The sequence below is a fragment of the Xyrauchen texanus genome, chromosome 43, assembly GCF_025860055.1.
Source record: "Xyrauchen texanus isolate HMW12.3.18 chromosome 43, RBS_HiC_50CHRs, whole genome shotgun sequence".
Classification (NCBI taxonomy): domain Eukaryota; kingdom Metazoa; phylum Chordata; class Actinopteri; order Cypriniformes; family Catostomidae; genus Xyrauchen; species Xyrauchen texanus.
The window spans coordinates 23,746,810-23,762,118 of NC_068318.1; the positions used below are offsets into that span (position 1 = coordinate 23,746,810).

Sequence of the window (15,309 nt, forward strand, 5' to 3'; positions counted from 1 at the left end):
GGACACAGAAAAGATGCACGCCATAGCATCAGCTGACAACTTCATGAAGGCGCGGGCGCAGCCAAGTGAATACCCGCTTTGGCAAGTTCAAGTGATCGGGGAGCCGGGAGTGTGTACATCATATGCTTCAGATGTGGCCTGAGAGGACACAAAGCCAGAGAATGTTAACGCAAGCAGTGGTGCAGTCAGTGTAAGAGCAACACACATCGAGACGCAACCTGCAGACGGAAACATAGGCGAGACGACGCGCGGAAAGTTTCTGAGGAGGTGAGCGGCAAGGAGTATGCATTCCGGATAAGCGACGGGGATGTGGATATCCAGCCTGGGCGCAGTGTCAAGGCAACAGGTCTGATGGTGGATACAGGGGCAACTTCACACATCATCACAGACATAGGAAAATTTAAGAAGTTCGACGACAGTTTCCAGGCCGAGACACACTGCGTGGAGTTGGCTGACGGCACAAGGTGCAAAGGAATCGCTCGCTGAATGCAGAGGAGATGCAGAGGTTTGCTTGATTGACAGCAGAGGGCGACGTCACAACGCAATGCTGAAACAGGCGTTGTACATCCCCTCCTACCCGCAGGACATCTTTTCTGTAGAAGCAGCTACTTCCAGCAGAGCCACCGTAATCTTCAAGCAAGGGGAAAATGTTCTACAAAATAAAGATGGTACAAAATTCCACATTCATAAGTACAACAGACTTTACTACTTACACACATTAGATGATGAATGTGATGACCAAAGTAAGGGGTGTTATGATATGCAGACATGGCATGAGATCCTAGGACACTGTAATTATGATGATGTTCAAAAATTACAAGGTGTTGTTGATGGCATGATGATTAAGGGTAAAACAGTTAAACCTGTCCTTCATTGCGATGTATGCACTCAAGGAAAATTTATCCAAACCAGGATCAGAGAGCCTGATGTAAGAGCCAAAGCAACTTTAGAGTTGGTGCACACAGATATAGCGGGACCAGTAGACCCAGAGTCCAGAAATGGGTATAGGTTTGCGTTATCATTCACTGATGATTATTCCAGTGCAGTGTTTGTGTACTTTCTGAAATAAGAGTGACACAGTGCAAGCAACAGGGAAGTTTCTTGCTGATACAGCCCCATACGGGAAGGTAAAATGTATCAGATCTGACAATGGTACATAGTTCATGGGGAAAAGTTACCAGGCATTACTCTACAGAAATGGGATAAGACATGAGACCTCAGCACCTTACTCACCACACCAAAATGGCACTGCTGAGTGAAATTGGCGCACCCTATTTGACATGGCGAGGTGTATGCTGATAGAAAGTGAGTTATCAAAGGAGTTATGGACCTATGCAGTACAGACAGCAGCTGTAGTGAGGAACAGATGCTTTAACAAGCGCACAAAAAAGACACCTTACTTTATGCTGACAGGAAAACAGCCTAAACTTTCCAGGATACAAAACTTTGGGTCAGTGTGTTTTGCCTATAAACAGGACAAGAGAAAACTAGACTCAAGGTGTGAGAAGGGAATTTTTGTCAGGTACGACAAAAATAGCCCAGCCTACATGGTCTACTATCCTGAAAGTGGAAAAGTGCAGAAAAACAGACTTTGGTTTTGTGACCGAAACAGTTTTTGAGCGGCAGACACAAACTGACTTGAATCCTGATGATGACAATTTTGAGGTACATAATAGGGCAAACAAGACCGGGCAAAATGCTAATGTGAGTCCAGGAAGTACTCCGGTACAGGTTCCAGTAACTATGCCTGAGGAGAACAGCCAAACACAGCCAGATGAGGCCAAAAATGGACCTAAAAGATACCCTCCTATAGTGAGGAAGACACCAAGTTATCTGTCTGAATATGTATCTGGTGAGGAGAGTGATGATCAGGTACTGACTAACGTAGACTTTTGTTACAGATTAATGACTAATGTACCCCTAACATACGGAGAAGCTGTAACTTCATCTAACTCAAATGAATGGGTTAATGCAATGAATGAAGAGATGCAGTCACTAAAAGAAAATGACACATTTACTCTAACCAGCTTACCTGAGAGAAAGGGAGCAGTAGATGGGTGTATGCAGTTAAAAACAATATCGATGGATCTGACAAATACAAGGCACGATATGTAGCCAAAGGATATAGTCAAAATATGGGTGTAGACTATGAGGAGACCTTTTAACCTACTGCTAACATGACGAGTATCAGAGTGTATATGCAAAAAGCAGCACAGGAAAACCTGATTTTACATCAGATGGATGTCAAGACTGCCTACCTCCATGCACCAATGAGATTTACATGCAGCAACCAGAGGGTTATGAGGTGAAATCTAACACAAATGTTGGTGTTTAAGTTGGAAAAGCCACTATATGGACTAAAACAGTCAGGCAGAAATTGGAACAAGATGTTGCACGAATATCTAAGTGAAAATGACTTTTTGCAAAACCCTGCTGATCATTGTGTTTACACAAAAGAAACAGAAAATGAGAAAGTGATCATGATCATATGGGTTGATGATTTGATCATTGCTGCCAGTGATGAAAATGCACTGAAGGAGATGTTGTGAAGGAGATGCTCCCAGCAAAGTTCAAGATGAGAGACTTGGGTCAACTGAAACATTTTCTTGGTATCGATTTTGATCAAAGTAATAACTAGATGCACCGATTGGCCGATTCCTTTACAAGTGTGACCTGCCGATACCGATTTTTTCCGATTCCGATTTTCTTACTAAGAACCATTATTGACCGCATATACAAACAAAATCTACCTTTCTTCAATGCTAAATTTTATTTTCATAATAAAATAAATTATTAAACATTACAATTTCCCCCAAACTGCACTAAGTTACAGGATCTTCTCTCACTTAAACAACTCTCAAAATAAAGTGCTCTGTGACTGGAAAGATGTAGAAATAACAATTAACTGCAAATGAGTTGCTTTATATAACAAATGTCATTTTCCACTATTTTTATAAATGGACCTTTTTCTCTTTATTACTCGTCTAAGAAAACAATTCCAAAGATCTGAAAAACTGAAGTGTCCAATACGCTCAACTTACGTTAGATGTCCAAATATCAGTTGTAAAACTGATTGCTGCTTCGGGATCGGCTTGTAACCATACCTGTCAACACTCCCGTTTTTCCCGGGAGTCTCCCTTTTTGTTATTTCTCCCAAAAAAAGCTCTCGTAATTTGTATGGCCCAAACCACGTTTTATGAACAATCACATCAATATATTATTCCAAGGTGGTCCAGTTGCCAGATCTTGAATGAAACGCATCCTACTCACACAATTGACACATCATACAAATTACAAATCATTTGTAACCTCAACCTGGCAACCAAAACCCATTTTCGCTGTTGATATCTGCGCAGGCAGTAGACGAGGGATGTTAAATCAAGCATCACTGGTAGATGGGAGGAGAAGACTCAGCTGGTGCTCCGGTGAAAAAAACTAAATATAAATATATAAATTTAACAACAGCTGGATGGAAGAATTTAATTTGATATCCCGAAGTCATATCGACAATGCCCACGCCTTTTGCAATGTGTGTCGCACTGATTTTAATATCGGACACGGTGGGAAAAATTACGTTACTCAGCACATTAAATCACAACGGCACAATTTAGCCTGCCTCTGCCATCCAGCACCCCACTTCCCCTCTGCCGGATTTGTGTACCCAAATGTTGACAGGTAACAGTGTGTGACATGACACGAGATTAAACAACTCGGGCAACGCGACGTCGGAAAATAACCACCTACTCTATATCGAGGAAATTTATCAGATTTCTGAACCCTCTGTCCTCAACTATGGAGAACGGCTGCTCATCCAGGGCCATGAATTCCATAATTTTCCTCGTAATTGCTTTGGTCTTTTCGCTGCTCATACCAAGGCAAGATAGGAGACGCTGCTGACTTGTGACTGGCTCTGAGCTCTGGCTAGCTTTAGCCGCTTTCACTTTTTAGCTTCTTTTTAAAATGGGCATTTTCAGCTGGGTGAAGGTGTTTTAAATGTCTAATCAGGTTTGTTGTTCCGAAAGTTATTGTGGTGGTTCCCCCACAGTTTACTTTGGCCTTACAATTATTACACATTTCAAACTTTATGTATTCTTCACAGTGATGATCTTCCACGCCAATGACATGTTTATATGCGGCTGTGACGTTATTGCCTGCGCTGCTGGCAACAAAACGGACCGGCTTGGAATCGGAAAGCCGTGAGGCTGACCGGCCGGTCACCGGTCCGGCCCGAGCATGCGGAAAATCGGCTAATTCTGGTCCCTGGCCGGTCAATCGGTGCATCTCTAGTAATAAGTGTGTTAAAAAGTCACAGAGGAGATATGTGAAAAAAATATTTGAACGATTTGAGATGCAAGACGGTAAACCACGAGTGACACCATATGAACAAAAACTTAACTATAATGATGATGCAGAGAAGATGACTGATGTCAAGAAATACAGAGAGGGGTTGGCAACCTAATTTATCTAACTACATGTACAAGACCAGATCTGAGTTTTGTAGTAAGTAAGCTGTCACAGTATTTTACTGAGCCAACAGAAGAGCAATGGACTGCTGTGAAACATGTACCGAGATATCTGAAAGGCACAATCGTAAAAGAGTTGATTTACAGGAAATGTGATAATGAGAAACTGGGATTACATGCGTACAGTGATGCAGATTGGGCGGCTGATGTAACTGACAGACGAAGTACAACGGGTTATTGTGTAAGCCTAAAAGAGAATGGTCCTATGATCTCAAGGAAAACCAAAAAGCAGCCCACTGTTGCATTATCCACTTGTGAGGCAGAGTATATGGCGTTAGCCGCAACCACACAAGAGTGTATGTACCTACAGCTATTAGAGGGCATTGACGGACATGACTACGCACCACCTAAGGTTTATGAGGATAACCAAGGTGCAATAGCGTTAGCAAAAAATCCTGTAAACAGACAGAGATGTAAACATGTTGACATAAAGGATCACTTCACGAGGTCAACTGTGAATGATGGGAAAATAAGTTTGAACTATTGCCCAACAGGCAAGATGGCAGCAGATGTGATGACAAAACCTGCAACAAGATTTAAGTTGAGTAAGTTTACAAAGTTTATGTTCGGAGATTAACCATGTATGGGTTTACATGATGCTAGACAACCTAATGATGTTTTTTTTTGTTGTTGTTGTTTAAGAGAAGAACAATGTGAGAGCAAGTGAGGGTTTTGACATAATAGAAATAAATGTGCTCTCAATGTGTTAACATAGATCTTGTGTGATGAGCAATGCCAACAACCAATAAGATGTGTTGAGATTGACATGTGACATGTATCTAAAAATAAAGTTTTTCTCCTGAGTGAGAGTTCCAGCATGAGCGCTGATGCCCCACTGTGTTTTATTCCTCCATCATTATTTATAGTTAGCACTGGGTGTGCACGCCAGAATTGTTGAACAATCTAACGCTGCTAACAAACAGTCATAGTCACAATAACAGTCATATTACTGATTAACAATTTTTAGTTTTAGCATCATTTTATTTAAAAAAAACTAATTTTTATCAATCAAGATTATAGAATAAATTGATTATACCAAAACTTAGGCCATGCCCACACTAATACTTTTTCGGTTGAATTTAAACAAATTTATTTCCTATTCTGATCATTTTACAAATTATGTTATTTTGAAAGTCTCAGTGTTTAGTGTAGGAACATGTCATTCCCCATGGTATGGATCAGTTCCAAGGTTGTTTGTCAAATGAATGGTCCCGGACAACATTTTAATGTGTTGTCCCCCTGATATTGACCTTGTTCTGTTCTTTACTTTCTGTAACTTTTCATTTAGTTGTGTGTGTGTGTGTGTGGGGGGGGCGGCTCTTTTTTTATTTTAATTTTTTATTTCAGTTCTCTTTTATTTCTCATGCAGAATTCAATTTTGGCCACATGATGGCCCTGTTGCCTTGGTACCTAAGAAAAGTCAGATTTTTATGAAACGTGTGTCTTGTGGGATATAAACAGCAGCTTTTGTCTCTATCACTGTCTCTGTTTGTGTCAAACACATTGACCACATAGTGTAGTGCTGATTTTTGTGTGTGGTTGTTGATTAAACATGCTTACAATGAAGCTGTTTGTGTGACACTGTATAAGTCTTTGTTTCAGTGAATGTTTGCCACTGGAAAAAAACAAGCTTGTGTCAATGGAGATTTATTTGTTTTTTTATTTGTACATAATTGGATACATGGATGGCAGAGAAATGCATGCAATCATTTAATTGAATGCGAACGTGGATATGCCCGTGAGTGCTAGATAATTCATAAATATTTTTGGTCTATATTTGAGAAATATAGAAAAGAACTGTACATTTTAATGTATATCTGTTAAAAGTTTATTTTGCAAACTTGTAGATGTATGCTAGCAAACAGATGGATGAAAAGTTCTGAGTCTGTATGTGCTACAGAGAACAGATTATTCACTTCTGCCTGTTTTGTAAAGATTTTAATGTGTAATTTTGGACAATGTGTTTTCAGTAAAACAACTTCACCTATAGGTGAAGGGATTTTTCATGATGCCTTTTATATTCTCAGGCGAGGTTGTTCCATACTGGTTTGTCTTGTCATTTTAAAAATTTCATTTATCATGCTGTATCTCAGTCTCTCTTTGCTCTCTTATTTCCCTTTTTGCTGTTACTCTATATTTGAAAGATCCTCATCACTAATTAGCTCTCAAAAAACAAAACTCTAGAAAACAAAACTTAATCTAAAACAGAGTGAGAGAGCTAAACTACATTGAAGGACACATTGAAAATTTGATTGAAATAAAAATAAAGTAAAATCTCAAACTATTACGTTATAACCCTGACATGCTGCACTTTTTAACTCATATGCCTGCTCCTTCACCTTTATATGCCTTTTCCCACTGCCAATTTTGGAGTTGACAGGCTTATTTTGGAGAGTCCGCCTCATTAGAAGACTTGGATTGTTGAACATGAAGGTGAAAACGCTCCAGTTGGCATCTTGACCAACTACTGATCGGCAGGACTCCCCAGGGCTAAGCCATATAAAGAATGTTTTTCAAACATCGCACTGCCTGACACATCAGTCTTGTTCATTAGCCACTGAGAGCTGAGGTGCAACCCTCTAGTGGGGACTAGGCTGCTGGGCTTGACCTGCCATTAGGAACTAATGTTTGTTTCCACCTCATTGTTTTATTCTTTCCAGTTTCTGTCAATTGGCAGTGTAGCTGACAGCAGAACTGGTAGCCTCGTTGTACTTTTACCACCCCTTAAATATTCAAGTCCTGCTGTGTGGAAGTCTTCAAAGATCAGTCAGATCTTTAACCATCCGGGTAGGCTTGCACCAGATGTACGTAAGGTCTTAATTAAGTTGGGACATAAACTTCAAACTAAGGGCTTAACTTAATTTAGTAAGTTAATTTAGTCACACCATCTGTTCTTAAGGCAAGACGTAACTAGTATGATATAAGCTCACTATAAACTAATGAGTCGCATAATGTGACTTTTACCTTTATTGATCCAATAAGCAGCCTTTAAGTTTGAAGTGCTGAAAAGCCATACATTTTATTGTTACCTTGTTATGGTTGATGTTCATACATTTTGTCTCATGTATCTGTCAGCAGTTATAAATTACATTTCCACTGAACTATATGTAAAAAAAAGAAGTATATGGCCTGTAATAAATATGTTTATATATGTTTAAATATGTACTGTATTTAATCATATTCAGGCTGTATCTAAAATTAATAAGGGTTATTAAATTTATTTACTGTAGTAACCCATCCTATATATTTTGTGTTTGTTGAAACTTGGTTGCTAGTGACACACGCAAAATTGATTAACCAAACGAGAATAAAGACCCTTTCAATTATTCGGAGTGAAAACACTGTTTTAAATGCTGGTAACTGGTTAATTTAGTTTCAATATATATATATATATATATATATATATATATATATATATATATATATATATATTTCTTTTTTATTATTATAATTTTTTTCCATGAAACCAAAAACCAAACTGTAAATCTTCACGCACATTTTTGGAATTGCGCCTCTTTTAGTAGGCCAAAAAATTTGGCTACTCTCTTTAAAGTAAAAAAAAAGTATGTGCTTTGATTCTGAAAGAAACCGCTGCCAAATTGCATGTTTTGTATGTAGCTTCCATAACATGTTGAAAACCTTTTTTAACAACAATACAGTAAATAATTTCAGTCAGGACCAATTACGTCAAATGAACAGAATACTTGAAAGAGCATTTATTGACTTGGTGATAAAGCATCTGTTGGTGTTGGCGGTATGGTTCTGTTCTGGGCAAACTCTCCGCCCGTTAATGTAGCCATGCATGGACAGAGCATTGAGTGCAGCAGAAGAGATCCAGCGGAAATATAACAATAATGTTTTTTAACATTCTGACATTGTACAATTGGACACTTAACTAAACTTCAAATACCATATATTGATTGTAATTCAAGAACGTGGCGCAATAACAAGCTGAAGGCATTTCAAACTGGCAAACAATTGTCTTAGAGCACAGAATAACAATACGGATAGTAGAGAAAACTAAAATCAAATTGACAACAAACGAGTTATTTGCTTATGAAGAGGCTGTAGCCATTGAAAAACGAGTGAGTAAAAGATAACCATATTCAACATTTTGAATAACAATACACTAAATATAAATGAAAAAAAAAAAAAATAAAAAAATACAACTAATTGTGCCATGCATCCTAAGATAACTGCATTCAAAAATATAAATAAACTCCAGAGGAATCCGAAGCATTGTATTCATTAGTGATCACCTATGCAATTCAGGTGTGAAATGTCCGTTATTCCTCCTCATTCAAAATGTAAATTCAAGCCAGCTGACCCATAACCAAGGAAGTTTGGGTTAAGGAATGATAGTTTTGAAGGATATACAAAAATACACCTTGCCATCTTCTCCAACATGCGACTGACACTTCCTTCAACTCTACGCAAGGCTGTGGTATTTATAAGAAAGGGGCAGGATTTAAGCAGACTAAATGATTGAAGCAGTCCTGCATATGTCACCAGATAGAAGGCTGTAATTTCATCGGAAGATCGATTTATTGTAATTTTTGATTAAAGATTACAAGGCCAAAAAACAAAAACAAAATAAAACATATGCATTGATAAATCATTCACAATAAGATCAATAACATGCATATAGAAAATAGATAAGGTGAATTTTCATTTTGTGCTAAGCTTTTCATAGTTTGCATGCTAAAACCCTCTTGGAAAAGGTTTGTCTTTACATTTATTCCCATACAGACGTTTTTGGTTGCTGTGTCGCTATTCACCCTGTTTTTGAATATTTTGCATCATGAGTGATGTGTTTTTAAATTGGCGTGCCATGTTAGAAATGGTTTTAAAACTTTGAACAACTTTTAAAAAACACACATTCAGACCACTGCATTCTTTTCCATTCCATTCTGTTCCGTTCATTCTTTTTTGAATGTAGGAACACATCTTTATGCAAATGCCCCCTAAGAAATGTGCCAGATCAAAGTCTGGGAAAATTTAAATCAGCCTAGCTATACATGGCCTCATTAAGACTTTTTTAGATGACTTTGAATTCGTAAAATGTTTTACACATCCCTACAGTCCACCATGTTTTAGTCAAACGTTGGTGTCATAATCTCCATTAATCTAAACACCCGCAAGGAAGAGAAATTTAGCTAGGACAAATCTGCACTTTTGTGATAAGCAGACTTTCTCTTATCTGCTAAACATATATATATATATATATATATATATATATATATATATATATATATATAAACTGAAAATGTAATTGGAAAGATTAGATGCTACACAGTTGTTTTTGTTGGTAAAAAATATCTGATTGCTAGTTAGCCAATCTGTGAGAGTCTCAATGTCTAAAACATGCAAAAGTACAAAAAGTTTTAAAAATTCCTTTTATGAAACAAAAGGATTTTAAATGGGGGGTCCTTATCCACACTCTCACAAATGTTGTCTGCTTGATCTCCCATCTGGTCAATTTTCCAGTGCATTCTAAATAATCTCAAACTATGTGCTAGCACATTCTTCATCTAAATAAGATACTGTTTCAGTCTCATCTAAGCTCATTTGGTGTATACTAATACTCTCTAGCACTCCATTCCTCCTACATCTTTTCATTCAAGATCTGCAATTCTTCATTGTTCTTTGTAGATGTGAATGTGCCGTTCAAACAAGGTTTTTAGTCATTCTCCACAGCATAGACCAAGTAGTGGTTTTATGCTAAAACAACATGCATGAGAGTATTCTATGATAAAACAAAAATGTAAACTCCTGAATTTGGCATTTGGAGGTACGGTGGGGTCCAAATGTCTGAGACCCCTAGTGAAAATGCTTAAAATTTGGAAGTCTCTCTTTTGTTTTAAAGACAGCACTCCACAAGTTTGTGCAAAACTTGATCCATGTTATCCAGCATGATTTGAAAATGTTCCAAAGAGCTTGTGTGCTTTAATGGTAAGCAGGGAGTTATCAAGGTCAGTGTCATGCATTTGCTTACATTTAATTAGTGACCAACAAATAATGCAGAATCTTAAATATTTCTTCTTAATTTTAAAATCTCTTTTTCTAAATCATCATCACAATTTCTAAAAAAATTCCTGGTTTCCACTTTGGCAGATTTTGAATGTAGTTTCAAGACTTTTGGGCCCCACTGTATCTAACAGTTCAATTGAAATTATAGAACCGTCTCAAACCGACTCCCATCAGGTTTTAACATTGGGTTGATAGTCAAAACATGCATATGTTTCAGTTTCCTGGCAGTTTCCAGTAGTAATCTTGTCACTTAGTCCCTCGCAAGGAGTACCTTGACAACCTGCCTTAATTAGCCAAAATCACCTCATTGAGTTCTGAATTCTATTGTGCTAAAACCCTTAAAAAAAATTCAGGTACTAGCAGGTTCTTTGGTGTCTCTTTCACAGTCTCTGTACTGTGAAACATCCACTTGGATTTTTAAAAAACATTTTTGGAAGAGGAAATTTACGTAAAATTGCCTCTTCCAAATTGAAACTTTCTGGGGATGTAAGCCTGGTAAGCATTAGGGGTGGATATCAACAGGGACCTAGCAAAACAGTTATATCAATATTAGGGATGTGAAATGATAATATTGCGATTCTTTACAAAAAGTGAATTGCAATTCACAACATTGATAGAACTTTTACACACTTCGTTCAAAGTTTGCAGAGTACGTTTTTCCCAATTTATTTGCCAAATATGAGTCGAGCAGAGTTTTCTCTGTAGATGCACATCACTTCAAAAGCTGTACATCAGCTTAATTTCAGACATCTAGTCAACAGGAACTCACAGAGAGCCCTCAGAGATCCATCCACACATAAATTGCTTCTTGATATAAAATGTCACCTGAATTTCCCTCCCTGTAAAGACTCATTCTATTGTAAGAAACAAATAAAATAAATAGTTAGATGCTTAAACAATTACACAAGTCAAAACATTATATTCGTAGTCTCAACACCATATTCTTACCTTTCTTACAAAAGAGACCCTTTTATAAGGAATAGATGAAAGCTGTAGTGCTGAAATGCACAAAGCATCATTAAAAAAACAGTCAAAGAGCAAACAGAATTTTATTCTGGTCAGCCATGTTTACACCACAAGGGCTTTTACACTAAACAGCATATATTTGGTCTGTTGTCGCACTTTTGCCTCTGGCAACATGAATGATCATATATAACATTTAAGGGTACCTACACACTAAAGTTTACATTGCGCCAGAAAACACGGCAATTCATTTCATCTGTGTCATAAGGAAGAAAAAGAAAAACAGAAGAGTTTACGATAGTTCCAATTTATCATGTGACCAAAAGCTAAGAAAACTTTAAAGTTGATGAATGTGATGTTTTTATGTTGAAATACTTTCTGCAATCCCAGCTTAATATGCAGAGAAAACTATTATACAGGGTATTTTCTGGGTCAAAAATATTGTTTTAATTTCCTCTTAATTACACACTTCAGCTATAATGCTCACTGACGCAGAGCTGCATAATTATGATAAATACCATAATTGCAGATTATTTCCTTTGCTATTGCAATTGGGATTATTCATTTCGATTTATATAAATTACATTAAAATATAATATTATGTTTGGTGCAGCTGCATGCAATATTCTTTATGTGGGTTATGCATCAAAACAAGCTGAGAACTGTGTTACTGAATTGCATTATTAATTTAATTGCATGACAAACAATGTTATTCATATTTTGAATAAATAATACACAATATAATTTAGATAGTGAGCATTACTGATGTGTCTTTTGACTAATTTAAATGCCTCTGATTTGCCTTTGCATTCATGCACAAAACGGCCCAAATAATATTTTGTAAATAGAAAATGTTGGCGCAATAGGAGTGCTGTAATTGACACTTCACAATCACATAATTGCAACAGCTGTAACTGTAGTCTCGATTATTTTTTTGACGTAGGCATCTCTTGACCAATGATAGTTTAAGAGAGGAGGGTAGTGTTGTGTTTTCCAAAGTCCTTGCAGTGTTCCTGCTTCATTTCAAACTGATATGTTTCTGCCCACACCCTCAAAGTCCAGCTTTACACATTCCTATCCATCAAACACTCTGAACTCTGATACGAGCTCTTATGTGTATGTGCCCTAATGCAGAGTTTACACTACACGATTTTAAGCCCGAATTTCACTCCCCAACAGTTTTCTGGAGATTGCCGACAAAAGCTTGAAATCGTGGGCAAATCAGAGCTAGTTCCCATGAGTGATGATCGCAATATATGAACTATCAAAGACGCGATTTGAGAGAATCTCCGACGCGTCGCCGTTGTCAGCGAGATATCTAGAATGTTTAATATCTGGACCTGTCTGCGATTCCAAATTGTGCAGTGTGAAATATGTTTTGACCGAATACAACAGCAGCATTGACCTACAGACAGAGAGCATGAAACAGGGCATGGGAAGTTTCAGTGGGAGGAGTCCAAATGTGCCTGCAACAGAACATCAACTAGCATGGCTGTGGTATCAAAAAAGTCTCATTGGACAGAAGAAATGGAGGAAAAATTTGTGGAACACTGGCAGGTGTACCATTGCCTATTTGATGTTTCCTCTGAACTGTACCACAACCGGGAGGAGAAAGAGAAGAGTTGAAGAGAAATGGCCAATTCTCTTGGACAGTCAGGTAAGCAAATAGTTAGATTTTACAGTAGGAGGTACTTTTTAATATTGTAACCAATAAAATGCATGATGCCTTGAGGCGATTAAAAACATGAAAATCATATTCGGAAATGCATAACATATGATCACGCATTTGTTTTCGTATCTCGTATCACTCCTCGCATGTACTCTGTTGTGAAACGTAATTTGGAGTCCAGGCATTGTCGTTGAGGATTCATCAATAGTGAAATGTCTTGTAATGTGCTCACCACTGTCGTGGATTCATCATGTAATTTGAAAATGCTACAACTTCAGTGACAATACAGAGAGTTGTGCAATATGAACGGTACCACAATCTGACCTCTTTGAAATTCGTATAGTTTGTAGGAGTCATAAGCCATTTCAAAGCCACAGTGGGTGAGAACATATTATTTGCAGTCACAAGACAACGCCGCCCAAAATCTGTGATATGTAAATAAACAAAAAATTTAGTATGAGGGCAACACAGGTTCCATTGCAATGTTTGGATTTACACAGAAATTATAAACTGGACTGGTTGTTTAGCTGACGTGTTATTGAACTGAAAACAAAGCATGGTGTTGTAACTTTATTCACACCTCATGCATAAATTAGAGCATGTAAAGTTAATCTTAGATAAAAAAGTGCTAGAGGGACTTAAGTCAGCTTTTAAAGTGTGACTGCTCTTTTTCTGTAAAAATGTTCAGGATATATCCGTAAAACAGGACAGATTTATTTGAGAAGCAAAATTGTAAAATATGATTAAACTTGTTTTCAGAGAATATATCTAAATAAATGTATTCTTTCTAAGCCCATTGGCAAATTGCTTTATCTTGTTTTAAGCATAAATCTAACAACAGCTAGTGAGGTCTATGCTTATTACAAGAAAATGTCAATTTGCCATGGGGTAAAAAAAAAAAAAAAAAAAAAAGAATTCCAAAATAAAAAGATTTATATACACTGGTGGCCAAATTTTGGAATAATGTACAGATTTTGCTGTTTCATAGTGGCATTCAACTGATCACAAAGTATAGTCAGGACATTACTGATGTAATAAAAACAGCACCATCACTATTTGAAAAGTCATTTTTGATCAAATCTAGTCAGACCCCATTTCCATTAGCCATCACTCCAACACCTTATCCTTGAGTAATCGTGCTAAATTGCTAATTTGGTACTAGAAAATCACTTTCCATTATACCAAACACAGCTGAAAGCTATTTGGTTTGTTAAATGAAGCTTAAAATTGTCTTTGTGTTTGTTTTTGAGTTGCCACAGTCATGGGCACTTGAAGGATTTAATCTGAGGTTATGCACAGAAATCTGCCTTGAGGTCTGCACGGGCCTTAAAATGAAACCCAAACACGTCCCGAAAGATACCGTCAGATTTTAAACCCAAACCCAACCTGTAATCGCTTACTATCTCATTTATTCTCCTAGTATAGCTGTATTTTATGTAAGCATATCAGCAGCATTCATAACAGTACTGAAACAGTAAACATACAGTTAACAAAGCACAGCAGCCCCTCAGTACACTAGAGCAGAAGGGGAAAAAACCATTGCCTTACCGTTTATTTGCTGAAACTTCACTTGCAGAACTATCTGGAATAACATGAAATATGCAACAGTCCTCTCTATGCAGCCTGAACTTGTAAAGAACATTAAATCTTTGTGACACCTGCGCTAAAAACAATCTAGGGCCTAGGTGCAGCGCAAAGAATGAAACTGATTGAGTCCGGTAAAGTTGGAATATATTCACAGATTCAAACTTCCCGGATCAATAACTAATTACAGAAACGTTCTTCAAATACAAACGATGACTCTTACCAACTATAATAATGTAGAAAACGAGCTACAACCTCATTTTCGTCAAAACGAGCCTTCCTCCGAGCTGGAAAATTACATTGATCTCTATTCGCAGCCGGCTGAAATCCAAGACCGCAGGGACATCTGCAAAGTGCAAAACCGAAAAGCGTTACTTCTTAAATATTCAATAGTGTCACACAATCAATGATCTGCTGCTGGTTATATTACAACCCTTAGTTTGGAAAAAATGCTTTTGCATAATTTTGAGGATTTTTTTTATTAGGAAAATGTTCAATAACTTCACTGTAACACATAGTGTCACCAAATTCAGTTCACAC

At 37.3% G+C, this 15,309-nt stretch overlaps 1 protein-coding gene across 1 annotated transcript in view; it reads left to right on the top strand.

Annotated features, from left to right (window-relative positions):
• Positions 1-544: 544 nt before the first annotated feature.
• The window catches only part of b3glctb (beta 3-glucosyltransferase b), a 39,145-nt gene continuing 24,380 nt past the window's right edge, over positions 545-15,309 (top strand). The window contains 2 exon segments of the mRNA XM_052115976.1: positions 545-743; positions 1,613-1,872. Of these exon segments, the coding sequence (XP_051971936.1) occupies positions 545-743; positions 1,613-1,872 (459 nt within the window).